This window comes from Linepithema humile, chromosome 2 (genome assembly GCF_040581485.1).
Source record: "Linepithema humile isolate Giens D197 chromosome 2, Lhum_UNIL_v1.0, whole genome shotgun sequence".
Classification (NCBI taxonomy): Eukaryota; Metazoa; Arthropoda; class Insecta; order Hymenoptera; family Formicidae; genus Linepithema; species Linepithema humile.
The window spans coordinates 4,284,790-4,311,386 of NC_090129.1; the positions used below are offsets into that span (position 1 = coordinate 4,284,790).

Below are 26,597 nucleotides of genomic sequence, written 5' to 3' on the forward strand. Positions count from 1 at the left end.
ACCATACTGAATGGTATTGATATAGGTGGTATTGGTCGTCGTGATCGTAGCCATGTTCGCGCGTGTTTTTAAACTGTTTGTAGTATTTGACAGTGACAATGTCGTCGCAAAAAATTCCGTTTTACAATACTGAAAGCAACACAGTGATAGAAGTAAATTTATCAGAAGAAGATACCGTTCGCGCTCAAAATCGTAAGTCATATACTTTTTACATATGAAGACATTTTAGTCAATAAGTATTTCCAGGACAATCATAACCCTAAACATTATTCTGTATGTTCATATTAATTTATTTGTAATGTCCTTCTTTACTCTCAGATTTGGCTTTTGCCACAAAAATCATGGAGGCTGCTTTGAAACAGAAACAGGCAACAACAATAATGAATTCAATAATTGTGAATCCTCCTTCCACGGATCCTGAGATCCAACAATAGGAGAAAACTACAAACACCGATACTGAAGATTTAGGTATGTAAAAGTTCTTACACGAGGAAAATTTTATATCAAAAATTATGTACCGTAGGAGTTGCGTACCATGAAAGAATTATAAAAATTTTTACTATGTTTTTCACATGTGATGAAATATATTGTACTAGCTTTCATTTAGTGAGAATTAATTGCCGGTAGTAAGTCTCTCCAATTTTGAACTGACTAGTGCTAGACGTGATTTCACAAAACGATTCGTAACACAGCCTCCTAATGTCACATTTGACGAATTTGTTAAAATCGGTAGTTTGAACTATTACTACATTTATTACTATTTTCATAAATACGGGTTACTATTACAAAATGTAAAATGAACCTGTTAGTATTGTTAAATTAACCTTTTGTTACAGTAAAGTTACAGTTAAATTTTTTGTTACAGTATTTTAAAAATAAATTAAATAGAACTATACACTGAGAAAACAAAATAGTTACAATTAACATGTTAAAGTTATGACAACGATAATATAGTATTGAGTCATTTTTATTGTTATTTTAACAATACGAATTATAGCTGATTCAACCATATGTTTATATTGGATCAACCATAATGGATTATGGTTGAATTAACTATAAAATTATAGTTGGATCAACTATAATGGATTATGGTTGATCCAACCATAATTTTATAGTTAGATCGACCATAATCCATTGTGGTAGATCCAACCATAATTTTATAGTTAGATCGACCATAATCCATTGTGGTAGATCCAACCATAATTTTATAGTTAGATCGACCTTAATCCATTATGGTAGATCCAACCACAATTTTATAGTTAATTCAACAATACGAATTATATGGTTTTTTATTATACATATAATAATATAATGTGGGGAAGAATATAAAAATGAGTATGTCATTATATAAGTAATGTAATTCGAGCATTTTTTATTTTTATAATAAGTTCAAAGTTATCTTTGCTTACAATTTGATGAGCAATTTGCATTTGTTGTAATTATAAAATTTCCAACATCACAGATACTCTTTTTTTCTAATTAAACGTTAAATTAAATCTTCATCCAAAATAAAATTTATTTAGAATTAGATAATAAATATAAAATTTTACCTACTTGTAGACACTATTGCTTAAAGTTCAATTCATTAAAATTAATTATTAATATTATATGTCATTGTATTTAGTTTTTATTTATATACTTTTCATATTTTGTGCACTCAAATTACTTTGTGCACACAAGTATGTCTTAAAATATGCATATGTATTTTTTTACAATACATAATTTTTTTATGAGTCACACTCTTAAGTTGATTCATTTGCTACTTTGCAGATTGACAGCAAATTTGCTTTCTTGAATATTACAATAAAGAAAAATCTCATTATTTAACAATATTGATAATTATTATTCATTTATGCAGTCGTTTAATCTACGATATAGACGTATGAATGTGCATAATTAATCTCGTATTAACAATCTGGCATGTAATGTTCAAGTAACAAAGCGTGTTCAGTTATGCATCCTTCCGCTGTGATATTTACTTAGCTGTACTATACGCGTGTTCATTGGATAATAAAACAAAAAACTGTGTACAAAAAACTGTATAAAAGTCGTATTATTATACCGTGCAGCGCTTATCGATTACATTGATCGCGATGCAGCTCGCAACGCAAGTGATTTTATCGTACCTGTCAATTGCTCTCTCTGGTATGTTTCTCTATAATTTAAATTTCGTAACAATTAAACAAAGCTTAAAAGCTTATATATTTTTTATAAAAATAGACATATAAAATTAATATCTTGCAATTTAGCGATATACATGACAAGAATATTTCGACTGTCATATTTCTCAAGTTATATTTATTTGATAAACAAAGTTTAATTTTCTGCCGTAGATGGATCAGAATTCTTGTCATATTTATACAAAGATGTAATAAACTTTTCCTATGTCGATAAGAAGCCACGATACATGGAAGATGTCAATTATTTTCCCGACAATGTACCAAATGTTCCGTATATCGCACAGCTTAAAGATGAGAAAAAAGTAAATTATCTTTATGAAATTCCACCAAATAATCTATATTATACACAACCAAAATCTGAAGAAAACACACGTCCGATTAAACTTGTTGCCGGGCTAGATAACTTGAGACCCATCGATGAGAGTTTCTGTTTGAACGACGTACTTAGAGCGAATTCTTCACTGTCGAGTCGGGTCCAATGCGCTCGTACTTGTCGCAAGGGCGATCGCAGGATCTGCTATTATAATTTTGTCGTGGAAAATTATCGCATTAATGGACCGTAAGTATTATATTCTTTTGTCTCACAGTTCCTTGCATCTTTCTTAAATGTGATGTATATTGTTTACATATTTATATATATTTTTTAACCCTTTGCACTTGAGTAACATTTCAACATTTCCTTCTCGATAATTATAAACATAATTTGTCATGAAAAAATTAATATGTTATATTATATGATAATGTTCTTAGACGCTTGTTCAGGACAAAATAAGAAATTAATTTTTTGTTTGACTGGTTGTGAAGCCAGTAAAAATAACTACAATACCATAGCACAAACGTGTTCCTAAGAATAATTTTTCTTTAATTTTTAATATTCTAAAAAATTTATATGAAATAAAAAATGCAATATCGACATAATTCAGAAAATAGAAATAAATAACAATCTTAATTTTTTTTTATAGGGCCTGTAATTTGTGTACCCCCGATTCGATCAACGTTTTCTGTAGCACTTGTGAATGCGTACTTGCTGACGGCGTTGAACGTTCGGCGCGCATTGTAAATAGACAAATGCCAGGACCAGCAATCGAAGTATGCGAAGGTGATCACGTAGTAATCGACGTTTCGAATCACATGAGCGGTTCTGACCTGTCGATTCATTGGCACGGATTGTTCCAAAAAGGGTTTCAGTACTATGACGGTGTACCATTTATTACGCAATGTCCCATCGTAGAGGATACCACATTTAGGTGATTAAACAAATTAATAAAATTGGACATTCTGTATATTTTATGTACAATCTATAATTCAATTCCGCTGTAAATTATCTGTCCAAATTTTCTGCACAAATATAAAGAGAATAATTAAATCTCAATTATTAAATCGCCTTTGAAAGTGAGAACTTTTATTCTCGAATCCACATTACGATTAATTTAAAGTATATGTTCTCTATAAACTCAATTATTGTTATTCGTATGCTACAGATATCAGTGGCGCGCGAACAATCCGGGAACACACTTCTGGCATGCACATAGCAGTCTACAAAAGATGGATGGCATTTTTGGCAGCATCATTGTACGTCAACCTGCCGAGGTCGATCCTCACAGTCATCTGTATGATTACGATCTTTCTACTCATGTTTTGGTTATCAGCGATTGGATGCATGAAGAAGCTGTAAGTTTTCCGGAAAGACGTTTCTTTAAAGTCGGCGCACGACCGGATTCGATACTCATTAACGGCAAAGGAAGATACACGGTAAGTTTGACGTTATTAGAAGTTATTATCTTTAAATAATAATTCACGAAGTTATAAATAATTTTTTTGTATAAAAATATACATTATGTTAAAAAAAATATAAATTACCATATAATCACCATATTTTTTATATATGTTTCTCTTTCTCTATTTGTAATAAATTTTTTGCAGCTAACGAGTTCATTATTTTACAGGATCTGGAAACCGGGATTACGACAAATACTACGCTGGAAGTGATCGACGTGGAACCCGGCAAACGATATCGTATTCGTCTGATCAATGCGTTTTGCACAGTTTGCCCTGGTTTGCTTTCCATACAAGATCACAAATTAAGTGTTATTGCCTCGGATGGTTTGGACATAAAGCCAGTGACGGTGGATTCTATCACGTCATTTGCAGGTACGTCAATTAATTTAGTTTGCAATCTTACAGCTTGATGAGTATTATCTTTTACCGTGTCAAACAAATTAGCTATGACATATTAAATCACAATCTTAATACAAAACTGTTGCGGTTCATTAAATCGCGCTAGCATTTATTTGCCGGATCCTTCCACTTTTACATTCTTATAGTTACTCGTTTGATTAAAACAAGACTACAAATTTTAATGTAGCAACACTCGCATTCTTTCAGGTGAGCGTTACGATTTTATTTTACACGCCAACAAAACTGTCGGCTCTTATTGGATACAAGTCCGTGGTTTGGGAGATTGCGCAGCATTAGGTGTGCAACAATTAGCAATCCTGCGCTACAAAGATGCACCGAGTAAGCCATCATTGCAATCTCCTAGTTACAACAAAGCTCTTCCTCAAGGTCTTGTGAGTATCTCTTTAAATTGATCGTATTATCTCGCAAGATATTGCGCTATAAATTGTTGCAATTAATATTGGAGTGTCTCTGAACATTTCGCGTTCATCTGTCTTCGAATCTAATTTAAAATAAATATTCTATATGAATAAGTAAAATTAACAAATTTTGATAATATATAAAATAAATTAAAAAATTAATAAATTTTCTCGTTATCGATGCTACTCATAAAGTTCTTGATAGGTGCTGAACGCGTTAAATGCGACCTGCGAAGTACCGACAGAAAACACGATTTGCGTGAGTAATCTAAATAGCATAGGTCCGATAGACAAAAATATTCTTCAACAAGAGCCTGACCTAAAGTTTTACCTGCCTGTCAGTTTTTATCAATACGCGCCTCAGGAATTCTTTCAGCCTAATAATATGTACATGGGTAAGCTTGATAAATATATCGTGTTTGATAAAATTTGAAAGCAAATATCATAATGAGAGTAACAAACAATACATTAAAATGCTGAAAAATCAATTAATATTTAATAATAGATAACAGCTTGAAAAAGTATAAACATACATGGTGTGCCAATTAAGTGATGAGACTGAATGACTGAATTTTTTTCTCAAGAACTCAAGAACAGTTGCACAAGTGTAAGATTGTAGAATCACACATGTTAACGTTAAGTTGAAATTTTATCTGAAGGTGAAGTAAAGACGTGACTCTCGGTTGATGCAGTTGTTGTTTTTACAGTGTTGCCAGTACTTGAGAAAAAAATTCAGTCTCATTACTTAATTGGCACACCGTGTACAATTCATTTGAGTCAAGCAGGACGCTATAAAGAAACATTGTTATTTCTAACAGTTTCAGAAGATGGAAATCTCCTAAACGCTGTAGTCGACGGCATATCGTTCAAGTTTCCACCTTCTCCACCGCTTTCTCAACCCGAGGATATTCCGAGTAACCAATATTGCAACGAAAACACTTTATTCGAGCATTGTCCTGGAAATGGTGCGTGCACGTGTACACATAAACTGAATATTCCGCTCAATTCGATTGTCGAAATATTACTGATCGATGAATGTGAGTATACTTGAGAGTAGTGCAGTTAATTTCAATTGGCAATTAAAAATTGTCTAGTTATTTACTTATATACTATGAAACAAATTATACCTCTGCGAGGTTTTTATCTATTTAATCACATCAATCTGTAAAAAATTAAATTGCATATTTTTGAAGAACTATTTGCATCTTTCATTGCAGTACAAGTGACCAACTTAACTCATCCATTTCACATGCATGGACATGCTTTTTACGTGATGAGTATGGGGCGCACTAATGTGAGCAGTATTAACTGGAAAATTGTATGGGAAATGGATAGAAAGCAGCAAGTCAACAGATGCTTCGATAAGCCGGTCATGAAGGACACCGTCATAATTCCGTACAATGGTTACACCATTTTGCGCTTCCATGCAGATAATCCCGGTGAGTATTTCGAAAACATCTTTAATGAAAGAAATACAAAGAAAATAAAAATAATAAATTTTTGATATATAAATTAATGTAAAAGCGTATGACAGAAAAATATATGGAGGATTTTACGACAGTAAATTAAATAAAAAGCTTACTCCGATTTTCTTTCGTTGCAATAAAACATCAAGCGCAGTGCCGCAAGCACCGCAAAGATATTAATGTACTTTTTTCTTACAGGCTACTGGTTATTCCACTGTCATTTTATTTATCATCAAATGGTTGGCATGAGTGTACTTTTACACGTCGGCGAGCAAGAAGACATCCCACCTGTGCCGAAGAATTTTCCGAAGTGCGGCGGATATTCACCGCCCATTGAATACAGTGCTTATTCGTTGTTTATCAGAACGTAACGTTTATTACACGTAAAGACGTTGACCGATCGTAATATCCATAAATCTGCACATCTAGTTAAATTCGAGCGACGCACTCGCATAAATCCGGGCCTTCCACAAATTTATGGCCACGCGTATGCGAAACAACTGATTATAAATTTACGTACAAATAAGGAATATATTGTATAAAGTGTAAAGTTGTAAAACGTTATAACTATTTTCGCAATAGTATAAGTTTCTTCTCATTTATTTTCCTTTATTAATAATTAATTTTTATATTAAATTGTATGCGCGCACAATAAAATATACGTATCTATAAAAGTAAATATCCTTTTATACACAAACATGCCATTAAAAAACAGAGAATAATGTTCGACTGATGGGTGCAGCCCATATCCCCATTCCCTTTCCCATTCCCATCATCTTTTTTAGAATTTTCAATTGCCCAGCTAATCCACGATTTGAAGTAGAACACCCTAGTGAATACATCTGGATTGCCGCTAGCGCATGGTACTCTACCAAAGGACACGAGACCAACCAAGACCATTGAGTTGTCATGTGAAACAACGAGTGGACCACCGGAATCACCCTACCGAAACAATCTACATATTTATTAATTTTAAGGAAATATTTTTTTAATTTTTAAAACTACATTTTCTTGAAATAAAATAATATTTGTTTCGTCTAAATAAATATTTATTTGAATCAAGTATATATTCACTTGGATATAATAAATATTTACTTGATTCAAGTAAATAATTTTTTTGATTCAAGTAAATATTTACTTGGTTCAAATAAATATTTATTTGATTGAAATAGGAATAGCCATAATCATATATTATACAATTTATTTGAAAAATATACTTACATGACACATTCCTTGACCTTTCATTGTAAAAGTACATATATGAGACGCCGTAATGCGTACTGCGGTATCATTGAAGCGTTCGTTACATTTCTGTTGGGAATATCCCTTCAATTTAATCATTACCAAAGAGTCAGGAGTAGGACCGTTTGCCTAAAAAGATTGCTTTTGTTAAAAATTGCTTTTAATTTATCTCATACCTTGCTTTATAACAAATTACTATATGATTTATTTATAATTATTATAAAGCATTGTTTCCTTAGTATAACTAATTCGTGTAAATTTTAAAACATAAAAATTTTTAATATTGTTATCCTTTGAAAATTGTATTGCTATATTTTTGAAAAACGCGATTTTTTCTTTGTTTTGTGTTGAAATAAATGTAATAAAGAATCTATGTCTTCTTAGTGTTTTTGAGATCACAATTATAATATACTCATTCTAACTATTGTTATAACGTTTTTTATATTTACCTCGAGTCTTCCCCAGCCACTAACTACGAGAGTATCATTGTCGTAATTGCGATCGAACTCTGGCAATTTAATAGGTTGGATAGCTTTGTTGGTAAAATTGAAATTGTTCAATACCCCAATTAAAGCGATGTCGTTCAGTTTTCGATTGCTGTCATAAGCAGAGTGCAGTGTAAAGTTTGCCACTTTATGCACAACGCCAGATAAAGAGAGACGATTGCTTCCAACGACGATGTAAATTTCGGATGAATTTCTAATACTGCAATAAAGATTATAATTATTTTGTATAGTTAATTTAAAAAATTAGTTTAAACTTTATTTCATTAATTTATATTATAAAAAAATGTAACTAAAAATTGTTTTCTTGTTATTTAAAAAATTGAAGATTCAGAATGGAGATTAGATAACTAATTGTAAGTACTCTTTTATTTGAAAGAAAAGAAGATGTACGTACCTTGTTAAACAATGCGCAGCAGTAAGAATATAACTTTTGTGAATGATGACTCCGCCACAAAAATGCTGCTTATTCTGTGAATACCTCAACGATGCCTGATAAGGAAATGCGCCATCGGGAGCAAAGCTGCCGCCGACGATTTGCGGATCAAATGAACCTATCGATCAAAAATAGTTTCGTTTTATTTTTGCATAACACGTTACTCAATCCAGAGATAAACCAATAATTAGATATTAACAATTAGCAATACAAGATAGAGCTGCACAACTGGACAAGGTTGTCTATATTTATAAAATATAATTAAATAAAATATATATATGTATATTTATCATAGCATGAGTAATATTGAACTAAAGTTTCGAGAGTTGTCTTTTTTTATTAATAGGATTTTCATACACTTTTTAATACACTTACCATAAACGCTGATCACCTGACATGCGATTATGAAACCAACGATAATATTCATTGCAACAGTCACTGTAGAATTCAAACGCATCTTTAATTTATATATACATTTTATGGAATTAATCAATATCGTCATTTAACACATATCGATATTCAAATTACGCTTATCTTATCTACAGAGAATGTTATAAAATCAATATAAAAAATGTATATGCATATAGACATCTAGATGTCATTTACAAAAGATAATAATAAATCTAACAACCAAGTAATAATATTTATTCACGCTATTTTTGTTAAATATATACTCGTAAATTTTTATATGCTTTTTAAAAGAAAAATATTTCTAATATTCTTATCTAGATTTTGTGCATATTTTATAATGTCACATGTTTATTTACAATGAGCAAGCTTTGTTCAGTTGTAATAAATAAAATTTAATTTTTTAAATTTTACATTAGATCCAATATTTTTCGATTTTATAATTTAAAAAAATAGTAACTTTATTAAAGTAATGTAAATTAGGTGGAGATATCAAGGTGATGTTAAAGGTAATATCACATCTTTTTGAATAAACTTTTAATAATTTTACATAAATCCATTTTCTTAATCATTCTATATAAAATTAATAAAATGATGTTATCAATAGATTAAAAATTTACAAGATATTTCTAATAATGCAAAATTAAATCTAAATAAAAAGATCTAATCTTGTTAAAAAAGTTGACTTTATCGTAACTAGATGTGTGATTATTTGTAATAGAGTTCTATTTTAATTTAAATGAATTTTATTCATTACTTACTTATTTCGTTATCACTATTTTCACGAATAGGAACTGAACCGGACTGCTTTATACCGAATAAAGTTCACTGATAGTGCTACGAATTTTTTGTTACGTTTTTTTATTATTAAATATTTATTTCAAATACATAAACTTTTGTGTATTTATTTCGCAATGCATAAATGCTCTGTAGCTTATTGCAGCTTTATTATAACTGTGCAAAGTGCGAATCACTTTATCAACTGCCTAATTCCGGTACCGCCGAAATTAATCAGTTTAGATATCACCATTCCTTATCAGTTTTATCGATATTTCACGAAACACGTTAGTTTTATCAAATATAAATGCATAACAGCTTGTATGTAATATTTATATTTAGTCATTTAATATGCTTACAATTTTTAATTTTGCACGTATATTCAATATTACAATTTATATAACAACGATAATAATGATTTTATTGAATTATTATGTGTGTGTGGAGTTATTAATCTTTTGTTGTCATGTTATAAAACAATGAATGGCATGACTTAACAAATAATTATTAACAATGTTTGTAATTATCTATTTTGTATCAATATAAAAATTTTGAATATTTAATTTTTTTTTAAGTACGTAAAAATTTTTTTAAAAATTAATAAAAAGAGCATTTGGTCGCTGCTGAGAAATTTCTAAAATTGTAGCTGGTATTTATTAATCGTAGTATAAAATTCGCATCTGTTCGCTAAAAACATGCAAAAAATGTATACACTGAGAAATGTATCACCAAAAATTCGAGAACAATATTCAATTTACTTTAAATCTGTTATTAAATTAGACGTCATTTAATTATAATTTGTATAGTTGTTGATCCATGTCTTATAATAAAATACTTTCGTGAATACATCTGGAAAACCGCTTCCACACGGTTTTGTACCAAAGGACACAAGACCAATCAAGACACCGTCAGCAACGAGTGGACCACCGGAATCACCCTATTAAGACAATTTATTTAAAATATGCCAATATTTGCCAAAACTTTTTATATATATACATACATTTATCCTTTTAATCTTTAAACTCTGCGTACAATATTGTAAATTTTTGCTAATATATGTATATAAAATGCTAATAGAGAGTTAATGCATTTGCAAAACATTAGCATACATTGATAGTATGTTTGGACAACCAGTAAAGTAAGTTTACAGTAGAAGAGTAAGACAAAAAAAAGTTAATATTAAAAAATACTTAAAAGTTGCGAATAAAAAATATTGAAAATATAGAGATTTCGATCTGATTTATGATTCTGAGAAGAAATAATTAATGAAAATTTCAGTTTTCTCAATATCTACTTGTAAATAAGGGAATGATAGCTGTTTCTTTTCAATAAATTTGCTCTTTTATAAAGTTAAATTAATCTTTATCACGCAATTTACGAATATATACTTACATTGCACATTCCTTCACCCCGCATTGTAAGAGTACATATCGTAGTATTCACAACTATATAGTTGTAGTAATTATGGCATTTGCTTTGAGATAATCCCTTCACAGTGATTTCTTGTAAATAATTAGGAATCGGGCCTTTCGTCTGAAAAAAATTATATATTGAAACAGTTCTACGTTATTCTTAAAAGTTTTTAAGCTCATAATTATATTTATTATAATTTATTCTTATATTATGTTTAAATACTTTACAAAATATAATACGATATCTTTTATATTTACCCCGAGTCTTCCCCAGCCAGTAGCTACGACAAAATAATCGTCGTAATTGCGATCAATAGTTGGCAAAGCAATAGGCTGAACTTTTTGGTTAAATTGAATATCGTTTAACATACCGATTAAACCAATATCGTTAGCGAATAGAACATTATCAAAATTAGGATGTATTATAAGAACATTTACTGGGTACACAGTATAAGGTGTATCGAGGCGATTGCTTCCAACAGTGACTTCAACATCGGACACACGTTTCAGCCTATAATTAATTAAATAATTAATAAAAATTTTAATTATTTTGCATACCTAAAAACAAATACATTTCAATCAATCATATATAAATATGTAATACACGTATAAGCTTTATGAACATTTCCTCAAATTTTGTGTTTTACTTTACAGATACAAGATTTCTCAATTAAATGCTATTAAATTGACTTAATTTATATTGTAAAATACGTTGATACAAATGACAATAGTTTTCTAATTAGTTAGGATAAATACACAGAATGCAACTATTCGAATAAGGGTCAGATAATTAAGATTTTTCAAATTTAAAAGAGAATAAAATATGCATACTTAATCAAACAATGCGCAGCGGTAATAACATAATTTTTGCTGATGATAGCTCCACCACACAAATGAGTGTTATCTTTTGTATACCTCAATGACACTTGATAAGGGTATAAACCATCGGGGGCATTATTGCCGCCAATGATACGCGCATTTGGCAAACCTATGAATTAAATATATTTTAAATTCTAGTTTTAGTGTTTTTAAATGTGAAATATTTATATTTTAATAAACTTACCATAGACGCTGAGCGCCAAGCACACGATTAGAAGACCAGTAATAGCGTTCATACTGATAAATACTGTGAAACAAACGTCTTATTTCTCGATTTATATAAGCATCCTGTGACGTCAATCAAAATAATCGGTGTGTAACACGTCTCCATATTTAAGTTACGATTATCAAAAAGGTAAAATGTGATTGTCTATGTCAATAAAAAATATTGAGTAAATATAGGCTATTTAAAATTAAGTCAATAGCTAATAGCAAATGCCTATATTTGGTAATCAGGTAATAGTGTTTGTTTTAACATAGATCGATTTAATAGATTCTATTTGAATCTCTATATAGAATCTAATTATTCTGCATGCAAAGATATTAAAGCAAGAGCATTAAAAAGTCAGTAGTTTACAAGACTATTATATTTTACAGCACAATGTGTCAGAATAAATCTAAATAAAATGATGTAATTTAGTTTCAAGAATGTTTGACTCCATTTATTGGACATCGATTTTAATTAAAATAAATTTTATTTATTATTTATTTGTGTGTCGTTATCAATGTTAATTTCTACGTAAATTGTTTTATATTCAAAGCGATACATGCTTTGAATTTAATCTACTATTCTTTTTTCCTCGTTTGATTTTGTAAAATGCAGGTAAATGTCATGTTATTTTCAGATAAGTAATTCGATAAATGCTGGTATTTCATGATATCTCTTTATCAATCGAAATAATTGGGAAAATTTTTCTAGCTAGCGCTCTATTGATAAATACGGTACAAAAATGCGATGGAAAATGAAAAATATAATAGTAAACTATTTATTAAAATTAAAATTTTGAACGCAAGGAATATTTTGTAATACGCAAAATATTTTATATCATGTAAAGAATTTCGACGCTGACTCGCGACGTGTGGGTTTGGTGGAGGTTGTTTTCGCGTTGTAGACTACGTGTTTATATCCTTTCTTCCTCACTCTTACACTTTATCTCTCGTACGTTATCGGTACGCACATTCCTTCCCTTTATCGCTTCCAAATCATACTTTAATCCTTCGACACAACCTTGTCCTTGCTCCTGGGCTCTTACTATGCGCACGGCGGCATTTGAACGAGGCAAACCATTTCGCATACACTCAAAAAAATATTTCGCTGATGTAGTTAGATTTCTAGATATCGCAACAAGAATGTATCGCTATTTTTCGTATCTGTGAAAACATTGTTTGTCACATATAGAATTTATAGCAGTAATGTTCCAGCAATAGCTTCTGAAAAATTTAGGTACCATTGCTAAATGTTATTCATTGCATGATCTAACACGTGATTGATCTTATATAGATAGGCGCTTTAGAGAAACTTTCTTTTTTAAGTTCACAAACAATACAGATATATATTCTGTTTCTGTCATCTAAACTGATTAAGTAATTACATATGCAATATCACAACAGTTGCTAATCATTTATCTGTTTTAGTTAATTTTTTACACCTAGAAAATTTTAGCTATTATTGCAAGATCATTTTTTTGAGTGTATCGGCGCATTATTCCCCTCCACTCCTACTACAACCCTTATTACTCCTCACAACTTTCCACCTTTCTCCCCCTTTTCCATGGTTACCTGTTGCGTACACGGCAAAGTGTCGAACGCGTATTCCGTGCGAGTTATATATTCGAGTTTTACCTTTTGTTCTTACATGACATAATACGCGTCGGGAGTGCCGTTTAAAGTGCCGTGCGATTTTCGTAGTCGCGAATGAGTGTGAATCCTTTGAAGACCACTGAGAGAAGGAGGAAACTCAGGAGGAGGCGCCGGCGGAGCAACTTTACGGTGAGTAATAATTTATTTATTTGTTGAAAATGTTGCACATTAAATTTATTAAATTACATTATAATATTATATAATAAATCATTCTTTTTTCTCAGTGTAGCGAAAACTGAGCTGAGCTCTGCGCTAGCGTCTTGTGAGAAACTCCGAGGTGGCTCTCAGATTTTGGATGCAAATAGCAGTAACCGAGTCCGCGCGAGCTCTGCGCTAAAACATCCTGCGAAAAACTTCCTCTCAAATTTCAAATGCAAATAGCGATAACTGAGTTGAGCTCTGCGCTAAGCATCTCGCGAAAAATTCCCAAACGGTTCCGCGAAAATTTCAATCTCATGAAACCTTATTGATTTACGGTTTACGGTGCGAACTCCTAAGTATAGAATTTTTTATTAGGTAGGTTTTTCTGTTAGATAGAATTTCTATTAGGTAGGATTTTCGATTAGGGTTTTCGGATAAGTAGGATTTTAAAACTTTTTGTAGTACACGTGCGTCGAAAGTAGCCTATTACGCGCATGCTTTACGTGCGGAAAGTAGCCAATTTCACACGCAACATATTACCGCACGCTTCAAACTTATTACCGCACGCTTCCGGTTTATTACCGCACGCTTCCGCTTTATTACCGCACGCTTCACTTATTATTTCATTACAAAGCAACGCCATCTTGCAGCGCGATAGAAAATAAATAGCCATTACTTCTTCCCTGTCCCAAAGTCTAATCTCAATTGCGCCCAACACGCAGTGACACATGTAAGAAACTGGTAAGGTAAAAAGCGTCTTATCATTACACTTACCCCGCACTTATACTACAATAGGCTACTTTCGACGCACGTGTACTACAAAATAGCATATGTATCAAGTGCGGGATGGCAATTGCCAACTCGTGGGTAGGGAGGGAATGGTCGCACTCGCCTTCGGCTCGTGCGACCATTCTCCCCTCCCTACCCACTCGTGGGCAATTGCCAACTTCCCGCACTTGATACACAATATACTATTATTACTTCTTATGTTTTTTTTTTAATTCTTTGCTATCGATAAACTCTTTGGAACTTCTGCTTTGAAAGCTAAATTGCAGTTTATTGATGACAAAGATAATGATAAAACTTTGGGTGGGCAAACAAGATTGACAAACCACTGTAACTCCGCAAAAAGTCATCATAGACAAAAAATTAAAAAAACAATGGTTACAACTTATATTTTTATGCGTTTTAGGCCATTTTTGAAAATTTTTTATCTTTACACTTCTGAGTTCAAAGAATGAATACATTGTTTTGTAGTTAATAAAAAAATTTTCTTGCAAAATTTATGAAAAATGTTGAAAATTACAACATTTTACTTACAATAACGTTTTTTTAAATTTTTCTACAATTTCTTTAGGCCGAGTTACTTGACTTTAAAACCAACATCACATTTCATGATAAACAGCGTTTACCACTGGCATTAGCAGTAGCGTAAAAAATTCAAGTTTAATCTCAAAGATAAATGAACATAATATGTAATCTTTTTAAAAAGAAAAATTTGTAAAAAATATGGAGGTTAAATTTATCACATTGTTTCAATAATCTATATTAACTCTAAAATAGTAGTAGTGATTGCATTTTATCAGATTATCAGATATGATAGTTGTCTTGAGAAAAGTTTAAAAATGTGACAAACACGTGATTTGTATATATCTTTGTTGCACACACGCACACACACACACACACACACACACACACACACACGCGCGCGCGCGCGCGCACAAGTATCTCAAAGCGTATATAAACTTATAAGAATGATCGTTTCAGTCAGTATCAACAAATCCATATTCAATTATGAGCGCACTCGCTTATCTTGTATTCATAGTTTTGGCATACGCTACGGAAGGTATAAATTCACAAATCATTATAAATATTTTCTGATGAAAGAGCGAGAGAAAAAGAATTCATAATATACGTCTTTTTGATAAAACAAACTGTTTTTAATACATATATATATATAAAGTTGATAATATCATGCTTTCTTTTATACAATATTTAGCAAAAATTCTCTGACTTTATAAATATAAATATTAATAATATTATTCGAATATAAATAATGTAAATTATTAAAAGTATATATGTGTACAATGTTACAATGATCATATTAACATTAATATAATTAATTTGTGTTTCTGCCAATAAGGAGCTTTGTCTCCACAAATTGTTGGCGGCAAAGATGCACCCACCGGTAAATATCCGTATCAAGTATCGCTGAGAATTTACAACACATACGTATGCAGTGGATCTATCATTGATAATCGTAACATATTAACTTCAGCCCATTGTATCAATGAGTATGTTAAACATTATTTAAATCATTTCAGTGAATTATTAATGAAATTTAATTTTTAACTAATTCTTTAGCATGTCATAGATGCGATATAAAAAGCTTTGTATTAAATGGTTATATGTTATGATGTAATAAAATTAAAACTACAAAAATAAGATTTTCACTTTTTCTAATATCTTAAAATGTTTTTTCTGATAAAAAATTATAAATATAAATAATGTTATGTAATTCATCACAAACTTATATATTTTATCCTGTTACTAGTAAAATAGGTGTATTACCATCATTAAAGGTTCATGTCGGCACAAACTTTCAAAATGAAACAGGAGATGTTTACGAAATAGCAAATGTTACTATCAATGAAGATTACAATAATATTCGACTTGTTAATGACATCGCCCTACTACATATTAAAACTCCTATTCGATATACCACAAAAGTACAGCCAATAAAACTTGCGACACAGATAAATGACACAGTTCTTGAAAACAAGACTTGCACATTGTCAGGATGGGGAAGTATTAAAGTAAGTCAAGCTTAAAAAATGTTTACAAAATTTGCTATGCGAATAAGAAAATTCTTTTTGCATATAACAAATTGTAAGTAAAAATTTATCTTAAGAAATTCTTGACAAATATTCTTAAAAATTCTTGACAAATAATAATACTATTATTTTTTTTAGCTGGGTGGCGGCACATCAAACAACTTACAAGAAATCAACTTAACAATTTATTCCCAAACTAAGTGCAAGGCTACGTATTCAGAATTAACGGAAAACCATATTTGCACTTTAACCAAGCGAGGAGAAGGAACGTGTTATGTATGTAAATAACATTGTTAATATTAGTATTTAAATTTAAAAAATACATTTTTATTGTAATTAAATTAAATTATAATATAATTAAAATATTACACTCAAAAAAATATTTCACTAATGTAGTTAGATTTCTAGATATCGCAACAAGAATGTATCGCTATTTTTCGTATCTGTGAAAACATTGTTTGTCACATATAGAATTTATAGCAGTAATGTTCCAGCAATAGCTTCTGAAAAATTTAGGTACCATTGCTAAATGTTATTCATTGCATGATCTAACACGTGATTGATCTTATATAGATAGGCGCTTTAGAGAAACTTTCTTTTTAAAGTTCACAAACAATACAGATATATATTCTGTTTCTGTCATCTAAACTGATTAAGTAATTACATATGCAATATCACAACAGTTGCTAATCATTTATCTGTTTTAGTTAATTTTTTACACCTAGAAAATTTTAACTATTATTGCAAGATCATTTTTTTGAGTGTATGAAATATTATATTATTAGAATATTATAATTGACAACATTAAAAGTATTAAAACTTACAGTATCAGAAGCCGCATATCAATTAAATCTTTATCTCAATCATGAAATTATTATAATAATGTTTTACATTTAATATATACAAGCAATTTATCATTGTCATAATGTTTATTAACATTAATTTTTTTGTTATATTAGTTTGATTATGGTGCACCTTTAGTATACAACAAAACTCAAGTTGGAATTGTTACTTTGAATTGGGGTCGACTCTGCGGAATTGGATATCCAGATGTATACACGAGAGTGGCCAATTTTCTGTCATGGATCAACGCAAATTTGGAAAAATAGCAGATTATTTTATTCATTTATTAAAATTTTATTTTATTTTATGTAATTTCTGATTTTGATAAAATACGATTTGCGCAAGTTATTTTTTAAAATTATATTGCGTCTTTTTATTATTTAAATAAATTGTCGGTGCAAATAATTCTTCAGATAAAATATCTTTGTTTTTTAAAGATATTAATGCAGGTTAAGAATAGCTTTATTCGTAAATCATTATTTTTATCTATATAATAATCATAATTTTTATTCAACAACAGATCATCGATATATTATCGTAATATACAAAATTCATAAATTTAGCGATAAGTGATATTATTACGTATTGTTATATATGTCTGAAGCAAACTTGACAAGAGAAAAGCTTTTAAAATATAAATGGAAAAAGAACAAGAAAGAATCGAAGTAAGGATAGACATGAAATGTTCATTATATTGTAAATTTTAATAAGCTTAAAAAATGTTTATGTTTATATATTTTACATTTTATGTATCAAACTTCTGAATATATCGCTATAAATGGTATATGACATTTATGGTTTATCAAAATTTGTATCAGATATCTTATCAAATTTATCCGAATCTTAAAATCTTCTTCTCACATTTTAATAGTTCCATACATATATTCTCACATTCATCATCCAGTCAGGTATATATAGCTATCTATCAAGTACTTTTCTCTTTGCACATAAAGTAGCTATCCTTTCACAATGTATCTGTTATTCAGTCTATTGAGTACTTGCTTAATAACAATCGGCCATGGTAAGTAAAAACATATTTATAATAAAATTTATATAATAATGCAATTATTATGTGAGTATTGTGTAAAGTATTATTGTGTATTATTTTGCACATATATTTATTTAGCATGAAAAACCCTGTTATCCATCTTATTATCAATCGTGCATTTGCATTATTGCATATTGAAAAATCAACAGTTTAGACATTATAATATGCAATATACGCTTTTCTTTGTTTTTGACTTGAAGCTAGGCCAAACGGTTTCATCGTCGGTGGAACTGACGCTGAAATCGGCGGATATCCTTATATGGTGTCTTTGAGAAATCAGAATAGCCATTTCTGCGGCGGATCTATCATCGCTAAACGCTATGTTCTTACCGCAGCTCATTGCCTTATGAGGTACGTATTATGTTCTCGTCTTGTGCAAATCGTAAAATGAGATTTTAGAATTCTTTGCTACTTGAGTCTTTCAATATTTGGTTATTCAAATTTCTATAAATGTTTCAATCTTATAATTTTCCGTAAATCTTTAAGCATCTGAACGTACCGTTTCTTGTGTCTGACTTTGTGTCTTACATTTTTCACTTATCAATAATTGTTATTAGGTTATTAAATTGAAACATTCGAATAATTATAGTTTATAATTAATTTCTACAGCTTTACTGATCCCGATGATCTCAAAGACGTAACAGTTCATGCTGGCACGAACTTTTTAAATGAAACTGGTTATGTTTACAATGTTGACAATGCCATTATGCATCCTAAGTTTAGTCTATTGTTAATTCACAACGATATTGGCTTACTCCATTTGAAAACGGATATAGTGTACAATGATGTGGTACAGCCGATTTCTGTTGCATCCACTAATTCTATTCTAACTGGCGATCCTTGTATCCTGACTGGATGGGGAACACTGGAGGTAAGAAGTGACGAATAAAATATTATCTTTGCTCATAATACATAAAAATTTGTTTTTATATTTAAAAAAATATTATTTTTATATTTTTTATACGTGCACAAAATATTATTTTAAGCAAAAATCAAATTAATGTACAACTAATTGTGCGATTTAAAGCCACGTGCTAAAATAAATCTTTTTAAAAAATATTTATGTCACTCTAACACAAGAAAAGTTTTGTATTTTCGGAGAAATACACACATCGCAATAATATACAATATTTGCAATATGATATTTTATCAAACCACACATTTATATTTTTTGATTTTATGTCATGTGTAATTTCTACTTCTATATATAATATATATTTTCTTCAGTTTTTAGGCAAAGTGCCTAATGAACTTCAAAAACTCAACTTAAAAGTTTATTCGCAAAGGAAATGCAAATTAGCATTCTGGAATGTACAATCTGGCCACATTTGTGCATTTTCAGAACGTGGGCAAGGAGCATGCCATGTAAGTATTAATAATTAATCATACGTGAATTAATAATTAATTCAATTTACGAGACACTTGCGCAGTTCTTGATAACTTTATTAATATAGTTTTGTAAGATTCTAAATTTTTATTCAATAATTATTCAATACTACCTCACTCTGCTTGTTATATTTTTACTCTTGGGAGTTTTCTATCAAATTTCCTACATTTTTTGATACAGATTAAAAATAGTTAATTATAAGTCTGTGCTGTCGTTTCTAACATATTTTTTGTAGGGTGATTCTGGTAGTCCCCTTGTTGCCAATGGTATTCAAATCGGTCTCGCCTCATTTGTTCGACCATGCGCTGAGGGATATCCTGACGTATACACAAGGGTATACTCTTTCAACAGTTGGCTGAACGAGCATGTTTCCGACATCAACAATGAAATAAAATAATTTAGTGTACATTCATATGATGTGTGTTGTCTTAATGTTGCAAAAATTCCTAAAATCTTTCATATATTGTTTTTACACGATAATCCAAACATAATATTATTTCTGATGATAAAATAAAAAAAATATCTATTATATAAAAAATAATATAGCCGCTTATTTCTGTGAAATAAATCAATAACTGAATGTATAACATGTAATGATTATTTATATTTGCTATGAAATATTGTCCGTATATTCTTCATTTATTTTCTCGCTTATTTATTTTGAGTGATAAAGATAACATTGTGCATCGGCAATTTTCGTAATTGTTCATGTTAAGAATAATGTCATTCCATTACTATGTTTTATGTTTTCTATGACTCTAGATCGCTTTTTTTTCTCTCTCTCTCTGGTTATGTTGTTGGATATAGAGAAAGTAAGCCGCGTGCAAGTATGTAAAAGTATTTAATAAGTTTGATTCAAATATACTTAATTTGCTAAAGCACTACACGTATAGTTTGTTTAACTGCATCCTGAATAAATAATTCTCATATATATATTCAAGAGTTCACAAATAATTCAATTCTTAGCTGATTATCGAAGAACTGATTAAGTAAGCCTAATAATAATCCAAATTTAAAGCATTATATTACTTTATATAAAGTTGTTTGTTGTTTTAAGAATGATAGAAAATCTATAACTATGATTTTTTTATATCTCAAAAAATATTATAATTATAACAAATATAGTTATAACAATCAAAATTTTACACAAATTAATATCAAAATATGTATAGAAATTTATGAATCATAGTCTCTAATAAATTATAATTACAATATAACTTTATACTATTTTAAACTTTAACAAAATTTATATAAATATATCAAACAGGTGTTTGTTATTATTGTAGCTAATTTAAAAAATAGCAATATCCACTCTTAAAAAAGGCATGAGAAGTCGATAGTCGAATGTATCGAAATCTCGAAAGTATCGAAGTGTATTGTTGCAGTTTTATCGCGACGCTGATTGGTTATCTCAATGTCATATGCGAAAAATATATTTTGACAGTTTATATTTAAATGGTTGTTAAGGCAATATTGATCATGTGCAAAAAATATATTTTGACAGTTTATATTTAAATGGTGGTCAAGGCAATATTGATTAGCAATTTATAAATGTTTCTATGACAACTGTTTACATTTCCTCAAGCTGTCAAGTTGTATTCAAATAAAAAAAAAGTTTAAAAATATGTAAAAAATTAGGACGTTAATTATAAATTTTTTTGCAAAATTATTTAGATATATATATTTTGTGGTAGACTCAACCATAATTTTATAGTTGGATCGACCATAATCCGTTGTGGTAGATCCAACCATAATTTTATAGTTGGATCGAACATAATCCATTGTGGTAGATCCAACCATAATTTTATAGTTGGATCGACCATAATCCATTGTGGTAGATCCAACCATAATTTTATAGTTGGATCGACCATAATCCATTGTGGTAGATCCAACCATAATTTTATAGTTGGATCGACCATAATCCAATGTGGTAGATCCAACCATAATTTTATAGTTCCCATTACCAAATATTTGGTAATCAGGACGAAATGATTTAGTTCCCATTACCAAATATTTGATAATTAAGACGAAATGATTTAGTTCCCATTACCAAATATTTGGTAATGAGGACGAAATTTTTTAGTTCCCATTACCAAATATTTGGTAATTAAAACGAAATTTTTTAGTTCCCATTACCAAATATTTGGTAATGAGGACGAAATGATTTAGTTCCCATTACCAAATATTTGGTAATTAATACGAAATTATTTAGTTCCCATTACCAAATATTTGGTACTTAGGACGAAATGATTTAGTTCCCATTACCAAATATTTGGTAATTAATACGAAATTATTTAGTTCCCATTACCAAATATTTGGTAATTAGGACAAAATGATTTATAATAACATAATCTCTATTGTGGTAGATCCAACCATAATTTTATAGTTGGATCGACCATAATCCATTGTGGTAGATCCAACCATAATTTTATAATTACTAAATCACTTTGTCCTAATTACCAAATATTTGGTAATAATTACTAAATCGCATCGTCCTCATTACCAAATATTTGGTAATAATTACCAAATCGCATCGTCCTCATTACCAAATATTTGGTAATAATTACCAAATCGCATCGTCCTCATTACCAAATATTTGGTAATAATTACCAAATCACTCCGTCCTCATTACCAAATATTTGGTAATAATTACCAAATCGCATCGTCCTCATTACCAAATATTTGGTAATAATTACCAAATCGCATCGTCCTCATTACCAAATATTTGGTAATAATTACCAAATCACTCCGTCCTTATTACCAAATATTTGGTAATAATTACCAAATCACTCCGTCCTCATTACCAAATATTTTGTAATAATTACCAAATCACTCCGTCCTTATTACCAAATATTTGGTAATAATTACCAAATCACTCCGTCCTCATTACCAAATATTTGGTAATAATTACCAAATCACTCCGTCCTTATTACCAAATATTTGGTAATAATTACCAAATCACTCCGTCCTCATTACCAAATATTTGGTAATAATTACCAAATCACTCCGTCCTCATTACCAAATATTTGGTAATAATTACCAAATCACTCCGTCCTCATTATCAAATATTTGGTAATAATTACCAAATCACTCCGTCCTCATTACCAAATATTTGGTAATTTCTAATAAATATTTACTTAAATAAAAAAATCATTTTCTTGATTCTAATAAATATTTACTTGATTCTATAATATATATTTACTTAAATAAAAAAAATCATTTACTTGATTCTAATAAATATTTACTCGATTTTAATAAATATTTACTTGATTCTAATAAATATTTACTTGATTCTAGTAAATATTTACTTGATTCTAATAAATATTTACTTGATTCTAATAAATATTTATTTCAATAAAAAAATTCATTTACTTGAATAAAAAAAATATTTACTTGATTCAAGTGAATATTTACTTGCAATCAAAAAAATCATTTACTTGAATCCACTCTTAAAAAAGGCATGAAAAATCGATACTCGAATGTATCGAAAGTATTGTTGACGCTTTTTTGCGACGCTGATTGTTATCTTGATTATTCTGGCAGTTTGATAGTTTGAGAGCAAAAGTTATTTTGGCGGTTATTTAAAATTTAAAAAGTTTTTTTTAAATATTTAGATTTTATAATTATTAAATTATAATAATAAGTGCGCGCGCGTAGCGCGCGCTTGTATTGTTCTAGTATTAATACAATTTGATACACAATTAGTATGTTCACACAATATCTCACTCATTTGTTCAGATAAACACTGCTAATCAATGAGGATACTTATATAAATCAAAGATAGCATGTGCTATGTGCCACAATACTTATCGCTATGAATGCTGTCACTGGTTTTATAATCGCGTATATAGCGCTCAGCGCTCAAAGTAAGTGTATATTTATATATAAAATATATACCTTTTTTATATAAAACATCTTATTAATGAAAAAAACAACTAAAAGTTTGATACATTACATAGTAGTCAAGCAAATATTGTTTATTGTATACTCAATTACGTAGTACGTAATATATATTTTTATTGCGCATATAACATGTTTCCAGTGAATTTAAAAATGTATTATTTTGAATGTATCAAATATTCTTTTGATTTTTTTTTAACTTCCATTTTTATAATATTAATATTAATATTACGGTGATCTGATAAATTATTTATTTAATATCTTACGTATTATTTTCAAGCTGATGGAAGTGTGAGATGTTATTTGCTGAAGTGAACATACTTATGTCTTTAAATTCATTTAATGTTTATTATACTTTCGAACAGGATACCGATTTCAAAATGAACGGTTTATTTTATAATCAAGTGTGAAAATTTGGCAACGCACTGCTATGTAAAAATAAAATTAAAGTATTTTATATTTTCAATCGATAGGTTTGCCAAGTGCGTTATTCCTCAACGGCGTTGACGCTCCGGATGGCTTATACCCTTATCAAGTATCATTGAGAGATAAATATGGCGCACATTTTTGTAGTGGGGCTATCATAAATAATCGTTATATCATCACTACTGCAGGATGTATTGTCAAGTATGTATATTTTTTCAAATTTTTAATAACTGTTTAGTTTTGGTTCAAGTAATCTGAAAAAGGAGAAAATTATTATTATTATTATTTAGCTTATTTTATAAAGCAAATAAAAAAAATTATTTATTTAATTTAAAAAATAAAAAGCAAAATTTAAGAAAACGTAGAACATCATTTTCGGTATACAATTTAAAGTTGCAGCCAACTCGTTTAATATAATTAGGTACAATTCTTTTAATTTTAGACATTTATATTATTTATTATATAACGTTTTTCAAGTAAAATACTTGCAAAATGAATATTATCTGTATTGATTATCAGCCACATCGATAATCCGTATAATGTTTACGTCGGCATGGGAAGCAACTACCTCAATGAATCTTCTGTAACGATTCGTGCGGTAGATATCATAGTGCACGCTGGTTACAATGAAAAAATAATTCTTCATGATATTGGTTTAATTCAATTATCAGAAGATATCAAGTTCAACGATTCAAATATCCAACCTATTGCCCTAGCAACCGTCGACCGTGATTACGACAATTATCCTCTCGTAATTACTGGTTGGGGACAACACGAGGTAAATGTAAAAGATTATCATGTCGTATCATATATAAAATCTAAAAAATATAAGGTTTGACAAATTTAGTCGTAAGATTATAACAAGATTCAGAGTTCTTTTAACAAAAATTTATGAATAATTTAAGGACAGCTTAATCTATGCTGTATACATATATTATATATAAATCTCTTTTCAGAAATCTACCAGGCTTATATCTTATTCGGCCTTTAATCATTTGCAAGAGATTATAGTTAAAGAAATTTCTCGTGAGAGATGCAGAGAATTGTTTTTGTACGAATTTATCAAGAAAACCCACATTTGTACTTTTACAAAGTACGTGGAAGGAATGTGTACCGTAAGTAATTGCAAGATAAATTGTGTTTAATATTTCTATAACGCGTTGCAAAAGGAGTTTGTTAAGAATGTAGTTTGCAATCATTTTCTCTTTATTCACAGATAGATATTAGAAAACGAAAATTAAAATTTCTTTTTGGAATTAGTCGTTTTTGATAAAAGTTTTTTCACAAAAATATTTTAATACTATGTAGGCTAAGATTAACAATATAAAACAAGAGATTAGTAAGTCCGAAAAAATTAGTAGTGTATATCGAGATAAAAAAACTTTTGAGCAAACATATATGTTAAATAAACTGATTCGACAGAGTGAACGCGGTAATCCAGTCGTCGCTGACGGCATCCTAGTTGGTATTGTATCCTACTCGAGATGTGGTGCTAACTTTCCAGACGTTTCTACCAAAATATTTCACTATAGAACATGGATTGAATACCATACAGGAATCTGATAACGTCACATTAAAAGCGCCGCTCAATCGAATAATATTCGTTAATTTTTTGTGTATAAATTTCCTGTTAATTTTTAGTCCACATTTATGCTTATATTCAGAATCCTGCAATAAAATATGCATACTTTAAATTATTATATGCATACTTTGAATTTTTATTATTAAGCATTATTTATTGGCAGAAATTTTAGATCTTTCAGCAAAAGTGTTCTTTCTGTGTGACAATTTGACAATCCGTATCACGTATGAATAACAGAAACTCGAAGAATGCAAATGACTGAAACATATATTGTATTGTATACGAATATTTCTCAAGTAAATTATACAATGGTTCGTAATGTTCGATTAATCATTCGCCATAATTTGCGGAAATTTATAGATCGCGAGCAGACTCGAAAAATTTAAAAAAACGTTATTGTAAGTGAAATGTAGTTTTTGACACTTCTCATAAATTTTGCGACAAAAATTCTTATCAAGCTGCAGGGTGATAAAAGTACATAATTTGAACAAAATAGTATGTTCTTTCGAGCTCAGAACCGGAAAAATGAAAAATTTTTAGAAAACGACTAAACCCTCATAAAAGTACAAACTTTAAACTTTCAAATGTTTTTTAAATTTTTTATCTATGATAATTTTTTGCCAAGTTACAGCGGTTTGACAATATTTTAATTTTAAGCGCTTGAATGTTTCGACGC

At 29.5% G+C, this 26,597-nt stretch overlaps 4 protein-coding genes across 6 annotated transcripts; 3 read left to right on the forward strand and 1 right to left on the reverse strand.

Moving 5' to 3' along the window:
• Positions 1-39: 39 nt before the first annotated feature.
• LOC105673949 (uncharacterized) lies at positions 40-6,922 on the forward strand. 3 transcript variants are annotated; one of them, XM_012369956.2, is made up of 11 exons: positions 40-192; positions 319-468; positions 2,334-2,739; positions 3,143-3,427; positions 3,662-3,932; positions 4,127-4,331; positions 4,566-4,750; positions 4,983-5,172; positions 5,596-5,814; positions 5,995-6,216; positions 6,442-6,922. In XM_012369956.2, the coding sequence occupies exons 3-11, from the start codon at positions 2,408-2,410 to the stop codon at positions 6,612-6,614; spliced, it is 2,082 nt and encodes a 693-aa protein (XP_012225379.2). In that variant the 5' UTR covers positions 40-192; positions 319-468; positions 2,334-2,407; the 3' UTR covers positions 6,615-6,922. The 3 variants fall into 3 exon arrangements, with proteins under 3 accessions (XP_012225379.2, XP_012225378.2, XP_067206514.1); XM_012369955.2 differs by lacking the exons at positions 40-192; positions 319-468 and adding an exon at positions 500-2,145; XM_067350413.1 differs by lacking the exons at positions 40-192; positions 319-468 and having other exon boundaries at positions 2,342-2,482; positions 2,580-2,739.
• Positions 6,828-12,136, reverse strand: LOC105673839 (transmembrane protease serine 9-like). The gene is made up of 11 exons (XM_067350727.1): positions 12,085-12,136; positions 11,853-12,009; positions 11,280-11,532; positions 11,002-11,142; positions 10,400-10,546; positions 9,594-9,651; positions 8,800-8,862; positions 8,386-8,542; positions 7,935-8,190; positions 7,465-7,614; positions 6,828-7,185 (listed from the first exon to the last, which is right to left on the reverse strand). The coding sequence occupies exons 1-11, from the start codon at positions 12,134-12,136 to the stop codon at positions 6,910-6,912; spliced, it is 1,710 nt and encodes a 569-aa protein (XP_067206828.1). The 3' UTR covers positions 6,828-6,909.
• Positions 12,137-15,656: 3,520 nt separating this feature from the next.
• Positions 15,657-20,570, forward strand: LOC105673840 (transmembrane protease serine 9). Its single transcript, XM_012369781.2, has 10 exons — positions 15,657-15,747; positions 16,045-16,195; positions 16,456-16,717; positions 16,874-17,011; positions 17,695-17,843; positions 18,565-18,599; positions 18,827-18,977; positions 19,236-19,497; positions 19,854-19,991; positions 20,249-20,570. Exons 1-10 carry the CDS (start codon positions 15,696-15,698, stop codon positions 20,408-20,410), a joined length of 1,500 nt encoding a protein of 499 aa, XP_012225204.2. The 5' UTR covers positions 15,657-15,695; the 3' UTR covers positions 20,411-20,570.
• Positions 20,571-23,752: 3,182 nt separating this feature from the next.
• Positions 23,753-26,060, forward strand: LOC136998139 (chymotrypsin-2-like). The gene is made up of 5 exons (XM_067350501.1): positions 23,753-23,879; positions 24,387-24,540; positions 24,859-25,117; positions 25,296-25,454; positions 25,762-26,060. The coding sequence occupies exons 1-5, from the start codon at positions 23,828-23,830 to the stop codon at positions 25,900-25,902; spliced, it is 765 nt and encodes a 254-aa protein (XP_067206602.1). The 5' UTR covers positions 23,753-23,827; the 3' UTR covers positions 25,903-26,060.
• The last annotated feature ends 537 nt before the right edge of the window (positions 26,061-26,597 follow it).